General features: G+C 38.4%; 1 protein-coding gene across 3 annotated transcripts; it reads right to left on the bottom strand.

The window, feature by feature from the left end:
• Positions 1–164: 164 nt before the first annotated feature.
• Positions 165–23,388, bottom strand: WBP4 (WW domain binding protein 4). 3 transcript variants are annotated; one of them, XM_083884791.1, is made up of 10 exons: positions 23,275–23,365; positions 16,881–16,953; positions 15,395–15,457; positions 15,167–15,290; positions 14,161–14,373; positions 13,328–13,383; positions 10,446–10,512; positions 8,342–8,481; positions 7,081–7,310; positions 165–5,275 (listed from the first exon to the last, which is right to left on the bottom strand). In XM_083884791.1, coding segments are annotated over exons 1-10 (1,176 nt in total). In that variant the 5' UTR covers positions 23,277–23,365; the 3' UTR covers positions 165–5,067. The 3 variants fall into 3 exon arrangements, with proteins under 3 accessions (XP_083740917.1, XP_083740918.1, XP_083740919.1); XM_083884792.1 differs by lacking the exon at positions 23,275–23,365 and having other exon boundaries at positions 16,873–16,905; XM_083884793.1 differs by lacking the exons at positions 15,395–15,457; positions 16,881–16,953 and having other exon boundaries at positions 23,275–23,388.
• Between the last annotated feature and the right edge of the window lie 12 nt (positions 23,389–23,400).

Below are 23,400 nucleotides of genomic sequence, written 5' to 3'. Positions count from 1 at the left end.
ATTCTGTTGGTAGCCAAAAGTATTTATTTTTAAGAAGCATTTCCATATTTACAGACCTATTTTAGTTTATATTTAGCCCAGGCCCTATTTTGAACAGAATCTGCATCCCTCAATCTCCCAGGTTGCCCTAAACCCCCTGAAGAAATGCACGGTGGTAACACAGATTGTTCAAATGAAAGCTTTATTCAGTATTTCATATAAATTCCACTTCAAGAGCCTGGAATATTTTGTAATTGCAACTGAGAAGAGAAACCAGCTGTTTAACTGTGCAGACATTACTTATAAACTAAAACAAACGCTTTTCAATCACCCCAAGCAAGCCATTAAAATCCACTGTCTCCAGCCCATGGTCTGTGCAACACTGCTGGTTTTTAACATAGGCTATTTATGGTTTTTACAGGTAAAATCAAATCTGCTTTTGGGAATCCTGGGAATTCCCTAAATGCTCCAGGAATCTCTGAAATCTGGCTCTCTTGGGCAAATTTAGCCTTTTTGAGATGATAATTGCAACACTTTTTTGCCTTTTATGGAAACTTTTATTCAAGTTCTATCCTGAATCATTTCACAAAGCTAAACCTGTTAATCACACAAATGGTTTACACAAATTCTAAGTTAAATAATTTAGCAGGTAAAAGGTAGGGGCACTTAAGAGGTAGATAGAAGTGAGACTGAAGGGGTCTGGCTGACAAAACAGAACCCAAGGGTTGCCACAGCTGCTAGAAGGAGGTACAGAGACAGCTTTTGTACCAACAAGCAAAAGGATCTAAAGGCTGCAACCCCTGTATGAGGAATGGAATAGAATCTGTCTTGGGGAAAGAAATTATCAAGGAAATCAAAAGAGCACATGTAATCAAATCTGGAAACAGCTTGGGTTCTTCAGGCACAGTGCAAACAGGCAGCAGAAGTGCTCGTGGAAGCCGCGACCTGGACACAGGGTGGCTACAGAAGAACACAAAGCTCTCTGGAAATCCCAGTAGAGCAGGGGAGAAGGTGAAGGAGGACACCAGAAACACAGCGGTGATAGAGATTTGCATATCTGGGAATACTGGAGGAAGACAATTCAAGGAAGAGAGCAATAGTAAGAAAAGTACTAAAAAAAGGGGAGACACAACTCAAAAAACAAATCAAAGAAACCAAGCAGCATGAAATTGTTTTTTACTCTCTTTCTGAGATGGCAAAAATTTGCACTGAAATAAAATTTTTTCAGGGAAGAAAAAAAGGAGAAATATTTTTATACATGCACAGGGGTTAGTGAATTTAACTCAGATCCACGTCATGACCAGCTCTCCCACTTCTAAAACTGAGTATTGGAACTGGATGATGCTGCAGGCACAGATTTTATCTATGAGGTTCAAACAAAACTTTATCCTATTAGGAAAGTGTGAATTTCAATCTACAAATCCCCAGGTGAAAGATTAAAATGTATTTTAGCCTGAATAGGAACAAGGATTATTCTGTAACATGGGTAAAACTGAGCAGTCTCTGCACAGCTCTTGGAATAGCAAATGACCAACAAAATAATTTTTTTTTCTGTATATGCAATATATTTGCTTTTGAAAGCATCACCAACTTCAGGCAGGCCCTGCTGTAAAAACACACACAAGTTTTATGCTGTGAAGCTGCCTTTCTAAGCAGACAAAGTGAATGAAAACATGAGGCAAGGAAAGAAAAATACAGAGCAGTGAATTGACTGGCTCAAAATCACACAGAAGAAATCATCATCAGAAATTGCAATGACTCTCCCCCGCTCTCTGGCTCTCCTCATATTGCTCATAATGTCCGACATCACATAAAACTCAAGGAGCTTGCAATAAAAACAGGCAAGTGGGCAAAAACACTGATAAAAAAACAGATCAGCCAGAAAAGACAACACTTGGCTGAAACAGTAACAGGAACATTTCTTTGCCAAAAGCCAGTGCAGCCCAAAGAAAGGTTAGCAGATGAGGAGCGTAACTGTGGCAATACCTAGAGGGTTACTGTAGCAAATTCCAAAAGCAGAAGAGTTTTCAGGGAGATAGGACAGAAGGGAGGGAGATCTGTGCAAAACAGATGTCCTGGAAAAGGAATATCTGCCTTAAATCTCACACGAGACAGTATTTTTGTACAGACCAGAAAATATTTGGTTTAGATACACAGTAAGGATATTGAATGACAGCATGGTGTAAAATGAAATAATGGTTTAGGATATATCAAAATTCATTCAACTGGCCCTTTCTATAACTTACATGTAAGAACAAAGAATTAACAGGTCTTTGACTTTCAGAGGTAGAAGGGAGCAAAGTGCTGTATTTCTTTGTGAAATGCAGGCTTTAAAAGTCACATCAGCTAAAACCACACGTACGGTATTTAAACTAACTTTACTAGCTGTGAGCAAAGAAAACTTTATCTTTTTTCCTAAAGTTCTGGTTTGTCTATTTAACCCAATACAAAGACCTTTGGTTCATATTACAACTAACAGCAGTTCCACAAGGCGGTAAGTTTTGAACACTCATTTTCAGATGTCTTTAAACATCTGCTCAAGAGATTTAGTTACAGGTATCTTAAATCACTGCCTGTGACCACTTCAAAGTGACAAAACATTTTAAAGGAAAGATGCTAATATTTTGGGAACCTTACTAAAAGAGGAAAGCTATCCTCCTCAGAGGATATTAGAAGTAGAGACTGCAAGAAAACCCTATACTATTTGATAAAACTGTACTAATAAACAAAAATAACTTTTCAGAAATCATAATGAAATGCATATACTTTAGGTTTGGAGTAACAGAAGGAGGATGAGTACAGCAGTACAAAAATGTCTAAGGAAATAAAGAATTGTGCTTGAAAGGAAAGCATGACCAGCTGGTAACTCAGCAGCTGGCAAAAAAAAAAAAAAAAAAAAAAAAAAGGAGCAGAGAGAATCAGACATAGTGCTAAGTCACTGGTAAGAGTGCCCATGGCAGACAGCATGTGGGGTCATGTGAAAAGCAAATGAGGTTTAGGGACATATCAAGAATTACTTCCAATATGCTAAGGAAGTATTGGTGACATCATGCATGGCCTTAATCAAGGTGAACTAGCCCAGGGAAATCCATCTAGGCAAGTGTAGTCCAGGCAGACTCAGGCTGGGATGGGTGAAGAGAAGCACTGGTGGCACACTGAAGATGCTGTCACACAAGGACGCTGTTTGTGATTTCCAAGAGAGAAGATGTGATGGATTCAATATGAAGGAAAGCTACTTAGCTTAAGAGCAGAACTTGTGTAAATTGGAAGAGTAAACTGGCCACCCAAGGAAACTTCAAGTTAGAGCAGGCTCCTGGAGTAATGTTCAAGTAAGAACAAACCCTAAAGAATCTGATTAAGAAACCCTCTCCTTGGAGGATCATTCCAAATGATCATGAATGTTGCACATTCCTGCATCTCAGACCTTGAAGCATCCTGCATGTGTCCTGCATCTCTAATGATAATCCAGGGTCAGATATTACAGTAAACTTTCAAATTTATCAGAACAAACATCAGACAAAATACACCAACCCTGAGGAAGCCAAGAAAACACATGGGATTAAATACAATAATTAATTCTCTTCTAAACATACAGTAAAAGTCACAGATTAGATAAAAGAACTTCCACTGTAATACACAATAAACCAGATTTCCTGTCTTTGCACTCCATTTTTAATTGATCCAAGAGATTAATGGTTGTTTTCTCAAAGAAATTCAAGCTCAGCAGTTACCAATGCTGTTTTGCTGGAGTCTTGACAACTGCCTTAGCTGCATTCCTTTTTTTTTTTTTTTTTTTTTGACTGAGACTCTCTTGAACAAAAGGACCTTGAGGTCTAAGAATAGAGACACAGTTTTTAACATATTCATTATTTGGACCTTTATGGCTCACTGTTTGATGGCTAGAGAAGCAACGAGTGCAGCTATATTCTGACACAGACAACAAATTTAGCATCCTGGTGATGCTAAACACAGACGAATCCCACCAAGTGAGGAAATCAAATCTACAATCCTTAAGAAAACGTTCAAGTCATTTTGGACTCTGCAGCCATCAGCTGTGCTGATTTTTTGGTCTCCTCTCCTATGGTACTGAGAATGATGAAGCTTCGACACACTTAGGCCCTCTCAGCTTATCAAACACTGCAACCATAAAACACACATTTCTTATCAACAGAAAAAACACAACTACCTCAAAAATGGTCCTGGATGCTGTAGCAGGGCCAAGTCACTCTAGAGTATTTTTTCATAAAAATATCAGGCAAGTGGATTTTTGCTAGGAAAGAGACAAGAAGAAAGCAAGACTGAAAAAGAAAACTTGATAAGTAAAAGGAAGGAAAGATTCAAGTAGACAACAATAAAGCAGGATAACATCACAGAAATGTCTACTCCAACAGGGGTGGCTCTGATGCTGTTACTACAAGTTAGGATTCATCAGGGTTAAATCTTCTGCAGAGGTTTAATACATTTACCATGCACATACACAAATAATTTTTCAGAACATCGTTTGGAGTAGGTGGCACTGATGTGACTAACTCTCCTAAAAACAGCTTCCAAATGATCAGTTTGAAATGTTGGCAGTCTCACCACCCACTCTTTTGCAAGCAATCAGACGAAGGTTAGTAAGCACAATATTTTACTCATTATTGGAGAAACTACACCACATAAACAATCTTGGGAGATGATTTTACTCTCTAGTATATTCTATTGATCCAGTTCCTCTATGAAAATAAAGACTATGCTTCTTTTTTTGTCAGATAAAGGATTCTTACTACATTCTTACACACTTAGAAAAGGAGTAAAAAACCTTATGAAATGTACTTAAAACAGCATACACAGAGCAAATAGAACTTGGATGGCATGGTTAAAATAAAGAATACATGTATTTACAATATTGCATAAGTAATTTAACACAAAGATCCACTCCAAAACCAATCACATCAAAATAAAATAAAAAAATATTAAACTCAGGTATGCTTTAATATCTATAAATCCTTAACTTCTATCCAACATGTTCTTTATAAAAGCCTGTTTAAAATATTAAACTTTTAATTCACTCTAGCTTAAACAGAATCTAAAATGATTTGTTAAGTATTACTGATCACTTAGTCTTTGTCTTAAGTTTCTAGATTTTCCATTTTCAAATTTCCTCTTCTTAAATGTTGGCACCCCTTCTGTCAGGTCTCCAAGGGAGGTGACTGTCTTCTCTTTAAATATGACTGTCTCCTCTTCAGGATCCTCTAGCACTGTGGGTGCTACATTGTCACTCTCCGTACTTGGAAGCTCCAGGTCCACTTTTTCACTGGGAGAAGAGAGGAAAGTGTAAAAGGGTTAATCTACACGGAGAAAGCAACATGGTGTACTGCAGAGAACAACAGTTATTTTTATTTGACAAAACAGCTTTGAGCTAGATGTAGTCTTCTAGACATCATCATGACAGGCATCAAGAAAAAACCCATGTTCTTTGTTTCTTCTGTGTGGGCTGCCATAAAAAGTAACAAACTAACACCTCATTCTGTACAAAACTTACAGCATGGCCCAAGCACTCGTGCTGTCAACAGTCCTGCAAGAAATAACAGGGCTGTATGTCTGTAAATTTAAGAATACTGAAAGACAGTAGACAGTGAGTAGTAGCAGTGGTTCAACAACATTTGAGTTGTTTTCCTTAAGTGTCCATCCTGAAGGGACTGCATGACAGAGACCCAGCTTATCAAATCAGACAGTGACCCTAAGCTGGGAGAGGCAGCTTTAGAGAGCAGGATCACAGCCAATACTGATCCAAACAAATCAAAGCCAACAACTAAAAATGACCTATCAGTTTCAAGGAGTCAGCAGCAAAGCACTGTGTTCCACAAGGATAACCCGTGGCACAAACATGACGGAGAAGAACCAAAGAGTTGACAGAAAGTTACCTAAACATAGGTCTCACACCTGCACAACACTGCTGCAGAGATATTGGCCAATCCACACTGTTGGGAAAGATCAGGCAGTTCCCTCTCCCTGCCATCCATGTATTCTTACACCACACAACAATATTTCTGCTACTACTGAGTGTTAGTCTGATGTCAGCTTGTGTCCTACATCCAGTCTGAGGTTCCATGCTTCTAGGAAGACATGGATCTGCTCAAGCACCCAGACAGGAGTTACAAGAATGATGGCAAGTTAGGAAAATGTGACCGTTGCAGTATCCCAAAAATGTAAACTTCCTGGAAGTGGTTAGCACTGTGCCTCCTAGACTGAATTTAAAGTCAGAAATGAACAACTGCATTTGTCTCATTGACACATTGAGATGTGTTCATCTCAAGCCTGAGGTTCAATGGCTGAAAGCACTTTTTACTGCACAGTGCTTTCCAAAAACCCAAAAGAATGTTTCAGGTCAGGAGTCAAGGCGCAGTTTAGCTGGTCCAGTTCAGGAGGAGTTATGTGAACATTATCATCACCAAGAAGTGCATCAATGCTTAATTCAGTATGAGCACTGTCAGAGGTCTACCCACTCAATAATGTTGGAGAATGGAGTAAGCATAAGGAAGAAGACTCTTTTCCTTCTCCAAAACCTATTTTTGCCAGACTCCTTGAGGGACCCACAAGAAGAGGCTGAAAATAAAAGAGGATACTTCACAAGAAAAAACCAAAAGATCCACCTCAAGCATTATGCAGAAAAATAAAACAACCCTTCTGATCAGATGCACTTCATGAAAAGATCTGCAGTTCATTGGTCTGACATGGAGGGGAGAGAGAGAGAGAGAGAGAGAGATCACAGGAACTCGTAGGGCAGCTGAATCAGACTGTTGAAGGAGATAATGTTAAGGAACATAAGCTTAGAGTAACAACATTTAAATATTTGACACACAGCCTCTGAAAAAAGGGCATGACTATGATTTTTAAATCACTTCAATTTATTTTGTACTCATGGTGAACTTCTACACAAAATCCAAAACACCACCTCTATCTGCAATGGAGAGCTATTACTTAAAATAATCATTGTGAAAAGAATCGTATTTTGGCAACATTTCCAATCACAGTTGTGCTAATTCTGCCATACTTCAGAGGAAAAAGCTTCAGTTCTTGCAAACAATATGAAAATAAGGATGGTGGAAAGGTACTCACCCTGCTTCTTCTTCTTGTTCTTCCCCTACTTCCTTAAGTGCTTTCCATTTTCCATAAGGGTTGGTCTTGTTGGATTCATCACCAGAGGTTTCTTGGGAAGCTGATGTATTCTTCTCTTTATCCACAGTTTCTTCTGATTTAACTTCCCGCCATTTCCCATAAGGGCTTAACTTTTTAGCTTTGGGAGATTTTTTCCCTTCCTCTGATTCTTCACCATTATCTCCTTTCCTCTAAAGAGGAAAAAACCCATCTTGAGGAAAAAACCCATCTTAAGCAAAAAAGCCTAAATAAAAACATAATGTAGCTTTATTTTACATCTTTTATTTGCTACTATTATTATCTACTATTCACGCTTTTCAACCAAGAGTAACTTGAAACAATAAATTCATATAGTGATAGAATCTACAAATTTGTCTTCTTGAGCTTTATAGGTGACAAAAAAATCTTAAATGTTACAAGAAATTAAAATAGGAAAATCCCATCTACCAAGGCTGAAGTTAACAAACTTACAAACTCACTTGAAAACAAAGCTTAACATATCTTAAAATAAAGAGGAAAAAATTCACATGCAGCTTTCTCTACATGCAGATACACACACTTATTGCTAATACCTGGTAGCAGTTTGTAATGATACAATCATACAAAAGTATGTGCTTTACAATTAACACCTGTCTAGGAATAAATTTTGTATTTGAACTGTCTCTGTCTGTTCTGAATTACCAGCTCCAGGGAAACCATCTAACCAACCAGAGAAATTACCACATCCTTTATCTCAAGCTTAAATTTATGTTTTAAATATATAATTGATACAGATTTTGTACTATGCGCTATGTTTTTTCTGAATTTAATAAGGAAACTACAAACATGCCATTTTCAGTCCAAAGCATTTCCTGAAGGTCTACTGGCAGTCACATTTACCAATGAAAGGCTGAAATCATGCTCACACTGAAATCCAAACCATTTTGTGGATTATTTCAGAGAAATGACAGTGACCTTTCTCAGAGAACCTCACATGTCTTGTAGAATTCAAGGTACTTCTGGTGTATTGAAGGAAAGATCATGCTTTCTATTCTGGAACAGTGCCACTAATGAGCCAAATAACTGAATAAAGATTCATTTTATTAAGAAGTGCAAAACTTTGCTTTCAGTCACATGTTTTAATCTCATTTCACTAAGTACAGCTACCACAAAACATAAAAGATTCAGTTACAGTTTTCTAGTATAAGATCATATATGTAAAATAAGTCTGAAGAAAACGTACCTTGAAGTTTTTTTCTGAACTCTCTGCTTCATTCTCACTGTCTTCTGAGTCTGATTCAGATGTTGTTTCTGCAGGCTTGTCACACTGACCCTTTTCATTTGAAGATGAAACAAAGCCATCTGGTTTCTCCCATGTGGATACTGTCCAAGACATTTGAAAAACCACATTATTTATGCTCCTCATTTTGATCTGTTATTGCTTCAACGACATAAACTTTCAGAAGCAGTGCTGCCTTATGCAAAAATACAAGAAATAATTTAGCAAAAAGCTTTTCCCTTTGTTTGTTTTAATAACCATAATCAGAAAGATAATATTTCTTCCTAGCAGAGACACAGTCAGGACAGCTGAGTTTGCTGTTGATAAAGCTTGTTTTAATTAGCTCTTACAAAAAACATCACACAGTCAACCGTGATCCACAAGACTGTGGCTCTTCTCATCCTTACACAGGACAGACAAATAAATTAATTACCCTGTAGATGTGCCTATTTGATTTGAGTTGTTCATTGATTATAAAGACAAGATAAAGTAAAGAATGATAACTACAAGCTTCAGAACTCCAGGCAGCTAAACTCTTTTCTAGTGCTACTTTCTTAGTAATGTTAGGTCTCTAATTAAAAGACCTCTTAAGCAGATAAGGAAATCTGAAACAAACATCAATCTGAAAAGACTGGAAATACATATAGGATATGTACATACACACATATCCTCATTTTCAATTTAGAAGTAGTATTCCAGTAAATATACTGAAAATAAATATTCATATAAAAGTTGACTCAATGGTCTTAAAACTGATTTTAGTAAGAATAAGGCAAAAGTACACCAACTTTCAGTCTATAATTTTTATATAAGCTTTCTGACGTAAAAAACCCTATTCTTTTTCCTAACTGCAAACAACACAACAAGTAAGTGCCTAGATGTATCTTGAAGAACTAAAGATGTAAGAAACTGGCAATGAATAACTTTGCATGAACAGTGCAGTCTCTTAAGGGTACTGCTGTCACCTGGCTTCAGGTTAGTAACTGTGCAAGTTCTCTTTCCCAGGTGCCACATGAAGAGTGGAGAAGGTGCAGCCTCCCAGACTCGTAGCACCAAGCCTGGAGCCATCAGTCCTCTAAGTTATGTGTCTGATGTGAGACATTTAGAACTATTGTATCAGTTAAAATTTTGTCTTGTCATCAGAGGATGGGATTACTGTTAAAAAAACAAAGAAGTAATTTTCAAGCCCTCCCAAGACACTTACTTATAGCTATATAAAAGTGAGAGATCAATTTGAAATCTCAAAAGCCAAAATTCTGCCAAATGTGATGATTAGAAACATATTCTTCGCAAGCATCATATGTCCATGAAGTACTTAAAAGAACAGCAAATATAGGCATAAAATGTGTCTGAACTTGGAAGGCAATGTTTAAAAATAACCAACATCTCCTTTCCCTTTCAATAGAAATTGCAAATAATTTGGGCAGGGGAGTGGCCCAATGATAAACTGAAAGGTTTTGGATTGGCATTTTTTCCCCTGTCTCCCCCATTCTTGGCATCATTAGCAAAGCCACTTCATACCCAACTGCAGAAGGAACACTCATAGCCAGCACAAAAACCACTTGCTCTCCAGAGAGGCATCATTGACCTTAAAATGATTCAAATAGATTTAGAAAACAGATGCTATTCTGAGGGAATTACCACAAAGTTCCCCATGTAGGGGAAAAAAAGTGGAAAAATAGTAGGAGGTAAGATTCTGTATTTTCTTATCAATGCTGTGTCAGCAAGAGGAAAAGTTTAGGAGGTTCTTAGTCAGTTCTACATGCCTGTCAACATAAAACCCTGCCCCCTTCTAGTTTCCAAATTGTAATTTCAATTTATATGTAGTAAAGATGAATGCCTAGTTTAGAATTAGAAGTTGAATGGTCAAAAAAAAACTCTGAAGCAAAAACATATGTACAGTGACAATGGAGCCAGAAAGCCAGTGCTGACTTAAACAACTATTTTATTTCAACTAAGACAGCAGCTTAAAAAATACTAAGCTTAGTAAAAAATGCAGTTATTTGCAAAACAAGAAGCTTTTCTCTCTCCTGAAACAGAGCTTAACTGGAAAGAAAGTTCTTCTTACCTCCAGTTTGTGTGTTATAGTAATAGGTATGACCATCTTCAGTGACACCTTCCACCCACTCTGCTCCCTAGGAAAAAGATACAGGAGCTCATGAAAAAGTTTCCAGGATCAGCCAATGCATCACTTGTAAGTCTATTCAACCCCTGAGTACTTTCTGTCTGTGATCATCTTACTGGTTTAAACTTTGAACTCCTAACGTCGTTAGAAAGTATTCCCTTTGTCTCCAATAAGACAGAATTCCAAAACTTAAAATACTGCAAATGCACCTACACAATTATTTTTCAAACAGTGGATAATTAGGATGATGATAATAATAATAATGAATGTATAATAGACGTTGCCATACGGTTTAAATTTTTATATAGGCCACTATTTTACATGTTTGTGTTTTCTCAAAGTATTCACCCCTGAGACTGTAATTTCCTACTTTTGTCATTGTCTTTAGTGAAAAAATTCTCTAGGAGACTTAGGTCTTTGTGAGGGCTACAAAAAACTAGTATCAAAAAATTTTATCAAAATTTAAATATACACAAATAAATTAAAATTTATCCCAAAACAGCACATTACAACAAATAATTATAGAAACAAATTTTGCATGCCAACAATTTTACTTTTTTACTAAAGCACCGATTTCAACAATGCACTCTTTTTCCCTACTGATTAATAAATAAACATGAAATGTGGCCAAACTTGCTGATATATCTTTGTGGATATGTAATTTATTTTTTTTTTCCAAATCAGCTACAGCTATATAATCAGTCATTACCCATGCCCTAACATCTTAGGAAACCAGTTTTCATACCCTCTTACACACACAACTACCACCCTGCTACTTAAGCACCAATACTGCCAGCTCTGTGTTGGGCAACTTCACCGTACATTATTTTGGTATTAATAAATGTGTGTGTGTACACAGAGATATACAGACAGGCTTTTGCACACCTACACATTTGTTTAATACTCTTATTAAAACCTGGAGAATTTTTTTAATAAAAACACAATACAATCAGAAGTTAAAGTTCTTGCACCCACTCTGTAAATATAAAAAAATTGTACTGGTAGGTTCAGAGCAGGCAAAGGCACAAAAGCCTTCAGAATCATGCTTTCTCAAGTTTTTGCCCTCAGAAGTTTCAGTGTGCTGGTTTTGACAAAAGAAAGTTTACTTTAAGTATAAAGAGGATAAAACCCCCTGTCTTAAGTATTACTTTTTTTTTTTTTTTTTAATTAAATCCTGAGCATTTGCAGACCTGCTGGTTAGAGGTTTTCAGGCAATATCTGAAACTAGGCACACTGAGTGTCCCATGACATAAATGCTAAGAATCACACTGTCAGTCTAACTGGTTATAGGCAGCATTCAACATGCCCCTTCATGACCCTGTTCTCCTCACCTCTTTTCCAAGTCAGAGCAAAACCTAATGTGCTGTCAAACCAGGAGGGCTTCTGGCACAACATAATGCAAGCATGCCCTTTAATTTCTGGGCAATGAGTCCTTGTTAGAGATCTGGAATGCTCCCAATATCCTTAGCTCAGACTAAATAAGGGAGCAATCAAATGCTTGTTTTTAGCCATAACAAAAATAACTCAAGACAGGAGGAAGTCACTGAGCAGGCTGAGGGAGGAACGGCAAAATACAGCTGTGTGGTGTTAGAGATACTGGGGGCTGAAGGTGTGTGCCTCTGATATGGCTGCGATGAGCGCATTTCAAATTGCTGCCAAGGGAGTGCCTTCTCCCCCCCAATCTGCTCTCCCCACACTGGCATTTTTTCTGATTATTCAGAATGCTGATAGCCTCCAAAGCATTAACCTAAACTCTGATGCCTCCACTGCGTAAACTAGTTCACTGTCAGGGTAAATATGTACCAAGGACCACGCAAGATTAGTTTCAGAACCACATCTTTCAGCAGAAGGCTACAGTAAGACTGATTTTACACATGGCAAGGCTGTGTCTTGACTGGAAAGATAAAGCTGAAGTGCTGATTAACAAGTTGTGCAAACCCATAGAACAAGGGAATCAGAAAGCCAGAGTAGCACGGAATGTGATGGTACAGAGCTACAGAATGTCAAGCACTCTGAAAACACCAGGGTTTTTTTTGAACTCTAGTGTAAAACGCAATACTGGCAAACCAAACAAAACTGACATCAAAGTAAAGTGTATATATGACATGTATCTTGAAAACAGGGAAACGTAACATCACAGGAGTGTTGGAAAAATCCTGGTTTTAATGCTGTGAAGCACAAAAATCCTGGAGTGGTAAGTATCATGGGAAAACCCATTATTCATAATAAGAAATTTTTCTTCCTTTGGACTATTCTGCAAGTTTTTCTGTGCCACAAATAAGGAAAATTAGGTAATGTACTAAATTATTAATTTTTCTGAATAATTGCTTTCATATGGGTTCCATGATTGTAAGAAACACAATTTATTATGTAACTGTATTGTAAAGCAAACACAAGAAAAATGAGCATACCTTTTTTTCAACTACTTGACAACAGTCTCAGTGCTGCCTTAGATAAGGAAGCTTAACTACTTCAACTGGGTAATACTTAGTTTTTAAAATTACATTTCATTCAAAAAAGGTTTAACAGAATTAATTCAGAACTTCCCAAAAGCTTTCAATTTTATGGGTTGGAGCATAAAAGAAGTATATTCTGCAGGAACTCAACCATCACTAATTACTTCTCTTCCCTTGACAGCCAAATTAGCCAAATAGGATTCCTACAGTAAAACTGCAGTTTATCATAAAAAATTCTACATATTCAAAATATATTTTCATAAATTTATGAAGGGGAAAAAATTACCTTCCTCAATCAGATGACTTGCAAATTGCTTAGATTATTTAAGTGTTTACAAGGACAAAGAAAAATATGAATAATTTGATTACCGTTTGTGAGTTTTGAGAGTTGCCTTGGAATCCTTTAGGTTTCTCCCACTGTGACTCTTAAAAAACAAAAGCATATTTTGCCCATTTCACATCATTCAATTTAGTTTATATTTCATAATCTTCACTAAAAACAGATCTAAAGGATATGACACTGCTGTGTGCACACATATAAACAAATCATATAAATATATATACACCACGCTGGAATATGAATAATCCTTGATCAAACGACAGTATCATAATTTCAGCTGGCTTTACTGGAACTAACAACTATCCAGACTCTATTACTATGCCTGATACAGAGATACAGGACTTCTGGTTAAAAAAAAAAAAAAAAAATAAAAAAATTATGAAAGACTACAGTAAATACTAATGTAAATCCTTAAATTTATACAAAACAGTTTGTAATATTCTCAATCATAAAAGAGAGTTGCTTCTATGTTCTAAAGTGAATCACAACATGCAGCTCCTCAAGAGAAGTCAGTTAGATAAATCCTGTAAATGTGGAAAGACACAATCAGTTTATTTCACATTCCTGATCACAAAGCTTCTTCAGGAAGAACACAGCTACCTTTGTGTACTTAACCCCGGCCGGCGAAACATTTCCAGAATTGTAGAATTACTGCATTCTTCCATTATTAATCAACAGCAAAACCAGTCTGAAATTCTGGATACTCAAGTCTCAAATATTAAGTACCAAAACTCCATCTAAGTATTCACATTTTAATCAACAGCATACTACTGAAGAAGCAGAGAAGTAAAAAAAATGCAGGTAGTCTTTTCTCACTTATATTCCATTATTGTATCTGCACTTGCTCCTTAGTAGCTTTTACCTCCAGTTTTTGTGTTGTAGTAGTATGTATAGCCTTCAGGAGATAATCCTTGCACCCACTCCTTCGTTTCAATTTTTGGTGGCATTGAGGCATCCTGAGATGTCTTTTTTTTCTTTTCTTTCTTTTCCTTCTTCTCTTTCTTTTCTTTCTTTACTGTGGTTTCCACTGTGTTACTCTGCGTTTTACTCTGTATTGAACTGGAACCTACATCATCTTAGAGAAAATAATATCCTTTAAAAAAAGAGTACTATTCTGAACTTAAATATTAGTCACTCTTGCACAACAGAAAATAGGAAACTTTGTTCTTATGAGTATTTTCACTAATGAGCAAAAATCATTAGTATTATACTCATAGCAGGTAAGACTATATTAAAAGAATGTTGCTTTGTATCACTACGATAGCATCATAACAACACCCAAATTTAAAATGAGGAGTAACAAAGAGAAAAATCATAATGAGCTTTAACTAAATAACAAAATAGAAACTAAAAGAGTTATGAAAAAGACATCTACTACAGGACCCTGAAATGGCAAACTTGTTTTTAAAGGATAATATGTCTTCAATGTACAGAACAAAGGTACTTGCTGAGCTGCAAGCTGACTGGAGATTCTCATCTCCACCGTCTCACACCAGTGGGAACCCAGCCTCTCCTACTCATGGGAACTTTTGCCTCCAACTGGCAACATTGAAACATAAAATTAATCAAAGGAAGCTGTGCTGCTGATTCAAGGCACCAACTACAGCCTAACTTTCTGTTAATACACTGTTTAATTTTTCTACTCCAATATTGATTGTTCCACGGATCAGGAGATACCATAGCTATTAATACTCTGTATTGCAACTTCTACCACTGGCAATTTGCCAATTTGAAGACTTTTTTTTTTTTTAATGAGCAAAAGTCCTGGAGGTCTCTTCTCTCACTCCTAGACCTAATTTAAGACAAAACTTTCCTATTCAATATTCTTTCAATTCCGTCTTTAATATTCTGGCAGCTCTATGAACTACCTGGCTTAATTCCAAGCCTTTTCATATCCTCTTGATATGCTTTCATTGCAGCCTCCTCCATTGCTGCAAATTCTTTTGACATATTTTCTTCTTCTTTTGCCTTTTCCAAGCTTTTCTTCTTAATCTAAAACAAAACAAACAAACAAAAAGCACCCAAGAGAATAAATTAAACCAATCTGATAATGAGAGTAAAATTAAGCATTTGTGCAATTAAGATATTTGAGTTACCTCACTAATTCTCTTTGCCACATTTTCCTTATGATTCTTTCCTCTTTCATGAAAGTCAATGCTCTTCAAAGTAAGAAAAAACCAAGAAAAGTAAATGTATTATTCAATTTTAAAACAGTTAATTTTACTTGTTTAAAATTTAGTTGGACTAATTTTAGTTGAACAAGCCTAAACGTAACCTGTTCTGAGAGCACTTACAGCAAACACTACAGCTCTAAGATGGCTATTGGAATACAGGAACACTAGAAATATTCAATAGAGAAATTATAAAATCTCATAGTATATTTAGAAGATTTCTTTTTTTTCAAATAATACTGCTCAGCACACATGCTAGAGACAAATAACAGGGAATCTGGGTTTCCCCTTCATGCTATCCTTTCACGTATCATCACAATTTTTTCCCCTGTTCTCACCAAACTTTTAAAAACCATACGGGTTATTTAGTGTTCCAAGTATTAGCTACTGCCCTTAATTATACTATGCTACACTTCAGAAATATCTAATGAATTTAAACTAGTCTGCAGGTTAAAAAAATCTGAAAAATAGAGAGAGAAGGAAAAAAAGGCAAAGTGGGAGAGTTGGATAACTAAGGATAACAGAACAGTCTGCAAAGCCAAAAAGCTGCCAGAAAGACTGAAGACAGTAGGAGCTGGGAGGTATTCAGAAGCTCAGGTGTAACAGTGGTAGTTCTGATGTGGTTCTCATGTAGGAACATCTGTGCTCAATTGGGTGTTCAGATGTTATATGCCTAAGCCTGACCTTTACACAAACTGATGTGCAGAGGATGCACATCCCAGGATGACTCATCTCATTTAGAGACAGACTTTATAAACTGCTCAAATCCCTCCCTTGACATGGATTTCTCTTTACTTACTCTGAGAAGATACCTGCAGTTCATGTGAGCTAATCAGGTATCTTACTGTAAGCCAGAGGAAGCTCAGCTCTAGGACTACCCCTGGCATCCAGTCAGGAATGCAGAACTTACTGCTAAGGAAGACACCAATGTGTCTGATAGTCTGCAAAAGGCATCTGCAAGTCTGAAACACCTTTCTGTAACCCAGTAATGCTTCTGTGGGCTGTGTGAAATCAAAGAAACCTGCTTCAAGAGCTCAGAGCACTGGCTGTACTGTGCCTACCACATACAAACAGTACAGACACCAGGTTTTGCTTTCTACTTGCACATGAAAGCGAAGGAGAGGCGCAGACAGTTTCAAGACAGACCAAATGTTAAGTTAGAACTTGAAGAATAAGCAAGGTCAGATATTTAGTCCTTATCTGTACTGCCAAGGAGAACAGCACACACCATCTAGTACGTGGGTATCTGGCTCTGACGTAATACATTTTAAGCACCAGAGGTATTACAAAGGCATTTTTATAGAACAAATTTCATGCATCGACAGACTAGTATCAAAAAGTGATGTTTAAAGCCTGCAATTCAAATTCCTAATATTTCAAATAATGGACATAGTATGATAGACCATCGTACAGGTCTGTTGTCTGCTATCCAGCACTTGCAGTAATCGCAGAATTTTTTAGGCTGAGATTTCCAGTAATCGGCCCTGGGGAAAGAAAAAAAGAGATGCATAATCTGAAACAATAACCAAAGCCACAGGTGTTCGTATATATTTATATATAGCTTCAGAAACTAAATTTAGTCTTCTTTGGGTGATTAAATAAGAAGAGTTTGATTTTCTTTTTTTTTTAAAAACCAAGTCTGGGGAGCCAGTAAAAGTAGCTGTACTAACAACTGTGTCTCATAAAGCACAGTTCAGGATTGGGATTTTGACCTCCAAAAACTGCAGAATTTTTACATCTGAGGCAGTGCTGCAAGAACCAGAAATATGAGACAAAGCAAGCCAGAGATAAAAACAAGCAGCTCTAGATACCCCATTTAAACATGGAATGGTCAGAAAAGTGCAACTTGCACTGTTTTTTACAAAAATGCTGGATCCTGTACACAGTGAACTCAGCAACACAAAGGTGCAGTTCTGGACAATGCTGAGCTACTGTGGGGAGTGAATCCCAGACCAGATTCTGACCTGTGGGGTCACAGACACAGCAGTAAATTGTTTGGATGTTTCAGTGTAAAAATGTAGGCATCTCTGAACCATGCAATAAGATACATGGAGGAGTTTGGGAAAACTCTTCAGAGCTGAAAAGTTAGCGTATCAAAGTATTTAATGATAAAACCAACAACTTCCAATGGCTGTTTCTTCATCAAAAACCACTTTCTAATGTCAGATGAGACTTGTGTAGAAATGATTCTATTTTTCATTGGTTTGAAGCAACAGACACAATGCTTAGGTTCACCAGAACACATTTGAGCAACAGACTTCTATGTTTTTAAGTTAAAATGACAAAGAATGAGGGACAAAATTTTAAAAAAAATTCACGATTACACTGAGAACATCAGAAAAATTGAATCTTGGCCTTTTGTCCAAAGACCACTGTACAAAGTTCAAGGAAAATACTTCCTGACATCCTTAATCAATAAAACCAAAGCTTCTTCGATGCACAACAATAGCACCCTCGATTCTTACGATACATGATCTTTAATTACAGAAACAGACCTGATCAACTCAATTCCTATAATTTAAGCAAGTATCATATAAACACTCTGTCACCAGTGCTTCACACAAAAATACAATTACCAAGAGGCTATGATTAATTGAAAGTTTAGGTACAAAGGATGTACTCTACAAAAAATCAACCTGTAAGCAATAGCACCTTAGCGATGCACAGCTTTTCAAGCAATTTCCTGGAAATCTAGAAAGAAGCAGCTGGGCTTTCCCCGATTTAAACAGAAATCCGCTCATCCCTAAACGGTGTACTTTAGAACTGTGTGATTACTTAGTCACACATTTAATTAAAAGGGTTTTTTTGAGATTTATATTTAAACATACTGGGGCAAAGCCCAAGAAATCTAATGCTCTGGCTGGAAAACCAGCTGAGTGGGAGGGAAAAATTCAAAGCTCAGAAATACCTCAAGATTCTTTTTCTTGCTTGAGCTATAAATTGTCTCTAAACCCTTTGACATGCTCTACAATAAATTTCCAGCTAAATGCAAGGTTAAGCTTCCTATGGGAATGGACTAATTTTGACAGAAAACATAAACTGTAAAAAAAGCCTCACTGCATGTTTTGGATGTGCAAGAACTTCTGCCTTCTTCTAAGTTTGATCTGAGACAGGAAGCTTTTTCTCTTCAACAGAATCAAATGTAAGTGCTAAAATTAAGACTGTACAGCTGTACTCACCACAAGTCAAGACCTGAGAATTTGAGCCATATTTTCACAGCTCTGTTTTACAGTGATTTCTTTCCTAAATACTGCTAGTCCCCACATCTGTTGCAAACCCTCGTACAAGAAATAGAACAATCCCTCTGAATCCCTCTGGAGAACCTCAGGGCACACCTGTGGCTTCAGTACAAATCTACATCTTGATAAAAGTCTTTTAGCTTCACCTCCTATTGGTTTTCATAAAAACTGGAGCTGTCTCTCTACTGTTACATATAAAATAAACATTAGTAGTAGTGTGCATAGATATCCTAAGAACCTTAAATCCTATATTTCATGATTAATGAAATTAGTTGTGTAACTTATTACCTCAATTCTGTGGCTTATGAGCAATCTTATATACCAAATAATTCTCCTAAAGATTTTCTATTTGAGTTCACACCATTGGAAAAAAAAAGAGCAAGCTCAGCTGAAATATCCATCGAATAATATCTGCCACTGTAACAACAGCAGAACCTGCAAAGTTCCAGTGATGCTGCAATGAAAGAAAACCAAAGAGGAATATTTGGAAAGACACAGAAACTGAAGTGAAACCTCATTTTATTGAGATGCTACAAGTGCTTCATGGGCTCTAGTCACAATTCGTGTCCATGACAATTTTTTAAGTCTGTGATTGTTTTATCAATCTGACAAATACAGGCTTGAGAGCAGATGCTCTTAGAGTAGTACAGAGGTATTTTGTTCTTGAGTAATTGTGTACAAGTCATGGGAAACACAGTTATTTTATAAAGTCATTGCAGTTGAAGTGGTACAACTTTTAAGACTCCTTGTCTTCTGCCAGAAATAAAGTTAAATTTGATTCTTGTTTTGAGCTCTACAGATGGGCTGGCCTCCTAAGGCCTAGAAAGCTGGCCAGCACCAGTTCAACTCCCTTTTATCCTTTCACTAAAAGAAAGGGACAGTCTAGAGCACATCACGTCTGCCTTGTCCAGGTTTGCAGGGCTGAGGTTTAGCACTGCACACATTTCTCCTGGCGTGGCTCCCAAGAGAGAGCTTGGTGACACAGACCCAGAGAGCTGTGCCAGTTCTACTGCAAAGCTCTAACTCAGGGAAAGGGTTCTGGACCAAGTCCCTTTGGAGCCAAACTTTCCAGAGCTGGCTGAGTATCAACCTGATAGCCTGCTCCCAGGGAACAGGGCAGCACCAATACAGATGGGTACTGGGTAACTTCTGGACAAACTGTTAGACCCATCCAGACTTGGAAACCCCATACTAACTCACAATCAATTTGTGTCTTCTCAAGAACACAACTCTTTCAACTTTTACTGGTCATATCACTCAGAAGAAGAATGTACAACATTTTAGGGGCCAAAGGAAAAGGAAGGAAAAGGAAGAAATGAACATCAAGCTGTTTTTTTGAAACTTGTGAGATGACAAAGTCTTGGATGCAAACAGCAGAACGCAAATTGATCAATGTTAAAAACATTTTCAGATTTCTGAAATTAATTTAAAACATCAGAGTGAACAAGAAGACAAGAAGGAACAAGTAGCAACTTTGCATTAACAATGCCTCTCCATTTTCCATTCCAAAAGATATGAAAATGATGAAACTCAAAGTGGAAGCACTGACACTCAGGTATTTATACTCTGCACAACACATTTCTTGAGCCAGGAGAATCACAGAGCCCATGCTGCAGTGACCAGGTGATGCATCCCAGTGTAGGAAACACATGTTTGGGAGTATGCAGAAAGGATAGCTTCAGGAAGTAACCTGCAGAGTAACTCAAGTACTGGAGTCCAGGGCCCTGAACCCTCAACCTGCAGGCTGCCTCTCCTCACAAGTTACTGTACCATTAAGGTTTTGACAGGGGGTGCAAACAGCTTTCCTTATACAGGGAAGCTTAAAAACCCTCATGAAGTAGTGATCTTGGGCTGAGACAGCTTTGCCAAACTTTATGTGGAGACTGGGCTGGAGGATTTTATTCCTACCACGTACTGAAATGAAGGGGGAAGGAGAAACAACTGGTTTAGGTGGTTCTGAACACAATGAAAAAGAATTTTATTGTACAAACAAAATCTGGAAGCATTTGCTTTGAATAGCTCTGTTCTAAAATATCTGACTTGAAATCTGGCAGGGATGCAGGGGGTTTGTATCAGTGATGTATCTGTCCAAATCAGAAGCCCTCAGGGCTAAAAACCAGCATAGATGGGCTCAGCAGTCTTCTTTGGTTTGAGTATCTACAACCTCCAAACACCTCACAGCTTTCTGTGTTTGAGCACTGATGAGCTGCTATGAGCATCATCGCCTCGAATTCACGTTTGTGAGTAAGATTCAAGTTCTTGACTACACAAGCAAATTAATTCAGTTTAAATATTGTGGCTGTTCTATAACAGCCACTCAAAAGGACAGAATCTGCTATTATTTCTGAACACTATTTGGAAATACTGAGTACTTCTGAACAAGAGTAAAACTTCTGTAATGGAAAGAAGTAGGAAAAAAAAAAAGTAATTGCATGTATTTCACAAAAGACCCTCCTCCACATGGGAAGCTGTTCCAGAACAGCTAATTCTAATTCAAATATTCCAGTATTGGTGAGACCTAAAATTGCAATGCTAATATTGGCAGAGAAGAAGATCAAAAATATTTTCCTGTGCTGTGAAGTAGGTCCCAGTGCCATGGCCCCTATTGACTCACACTCCCCAATAATTCACAGCAACTCTGTTCATTCATAGAGCACTAACTGTACCCTAAAAACTCTTCTTAGTTAAATACCCTTAACTTTTTTTTTTTTTTTTTAATATATGTAAAAATAAAGAAGAGTATCCCTGACACTGTGAGTACATGGGACTGTCCTTCTGTCTAAGACCAGCCTGTTGGCTTTCTAACAGATCACACAATGCATGTTTATACCTGGGCTCCTACAGAGTAGAATCAAATGGGGAGTTTCATCCACATGAAATATTGCAGTTCTATGAAGGGCTCTGCTCTTCTGCCTCTCAAGTCAATTACATTTTTTGGAATCCCTCTGCAAATTCTAATTCACAACACAAATGTCTACTTCTTTTTATCATTATATCAGCCTCCTCTGAACTACATATGAATTACAATACCCAATGGAAAACAGAGTCTGCGGAAGCTGCTCAGCCTGACCTGCATTGGCATGAATCTACTTTGCCAGACCTCTTTTCAAAATTGTAAATTACAGAATCATTTAGGTTGGAAAAGACCTTGAAGATCATTGAGTCCAACCCTTAGCAGAGCACTGCAAAATCCACCACTAAACCATGTCCCTAAGTGACACATTTATGTGTCTTTTTACTACTCCAGGGATGGTGACTCAACCACTTCCAATGCCACAAATACTTTTAACATACAAGAATGCACAAAGATATCAGGGAAAACAGCTTTCTGCCTGCATGTATGGAGCTCTAATTCTCTAGGTCATCTCCTCCAACTTCAGTTGTCTAAATAGTGAGGTAGAGTTGTCTCAGTTCCCTCTGCCAATAGATGGAAACTGTCATCTCAAAACCAGCACTCTTTGCATCCTAAAGAGACACTTGAGAAGCACACTGAACTCCTTAGGTGCATGTTTCATCCTCATACAGGCAACTTAAAGTGACCTGCCTGAGTCAGCTTTCAAAAGTTAAATATCTGAAGTTAGGGATATCTCCTGAGAGCAGAGGTCTGCTGCTGTAGATGCAGAAGAAGGATATGGGCTATGTCAGGAAGAATGTGATAAGAATTAGAAGAGAGGAAAAAAACAGCAACATAAATTGGGTCAGGAATCTGTTCAGGTATATTTTTAGCAATAACTAAAATTAAGAACACTGCTGTACCTAGTACCAGTCTGCAAGGCAGGCTCACACAGCTCACCATCAATACTGCCCCACAGACAGACCATTAGACAAATTTTTGACCAGGTTGAGATGTTGTTTGTTGTTTTTTTTTTTTCAGCAGTGAAGTTAGGATATTTTGAAAAGTAAAAGAAACAAGCAAATAGACATTTGCAAATCTATATGCCATTCTCACCTAATAAAGACAGCAGATTGGATTTTTACATACCCCCCCCCCCCCCCCCCCAAACGTGGTCAGTACCAACACAAATTTCCTAATTCACGACTTCAAGCAGGTACTGATGGCCGGATAAAACCACGGCACGGATAAAACCATGGCACGGACAATTCTCCTCCTCACGCCCGCCCTGACCCAAAGGCGGCATTGGAGGCCGCAGGTGGGGGGACCCGGGGGTGGGAAGGAGAGAGGCCAAGGGGGACGGAGAGACGGGCAGGAGAGAGAGCGGGAGTGCAGGGGAGAGAGGAAGAGAGAGCGGGGGTGAGAGAGGGTACAGAGAAGGGAGCAGGGCCCCGGGCCCATCCCCACCGCCCTCCCGCCCCGCCGAGGCCCCGCCGGCAGGAGGCGAAGCTGCCCGGCGTGTGTCGGGGTGATAAGAGCAGCACAGCGCAGCACAAACAAACAACCTGAAGAGAGCGGCAGAGCGGACGGGAGCAGAGGGACAGTGAAACCCCTCGCTCAGGGGGCGGGGGCCGCCGGCACAGCCGCAGCCCCGCTGGCCCCGACCTCCCCCCGGCCGACCCCGGCTGGCAGGGCCAGGGGCCGTGCCCGCTCCCTCCGGCCCCGGCACTCACATCGCCGCCGCTCCGCTCGGCCGGCCCGCGCTGCCCTCCGCCCGCCGCGCCGCTCGGCTGGGCTCGGCTGCGATGGGGCGGCGCCGGGAGAGGGAAGGAGGGAGGGATCGCGGCGACGGGAGCCGG

The sequence above is a fragment of the Zosterops lateralis genome (assembly GCF_965231275.1).
Source record: "Zosterops lateralis genome assembly, chromosome: 2".
NCBI classification, from domain to species: Eukaryota; Metazoa; Chordata; class Aves; order Passeriformes; family Zosteropidae; genus Zosterops; species Zosterops lateralis.
Note: the sequence above shows the minus strand (reverse complement) of the source record. Positions and strands in the feature narration are given on the sequence as shown.

What these genes read in the sequence shown, in the direction of transcription:
- WBP4 (XM_083884791.1), bottom strand. An exon ending in CTACAACACAAAAACTGGAG is followed by an intron (nt 13,384 to 14,160) that starts GTAAAAGCTACT and finishes TTGTTTTTTAAG; the next exon opens with AGTCACAGTGGGAGAAACCT. An exon ending in ACTCTCAAAACTCACAAACG is followed by an intron (nt 10,513 to 13,327) that starts GTAATCAAATTA and finishes TCTTTTTCCTAG; the next exon opens with GGAGCAGAGTGGGTGGAAGG.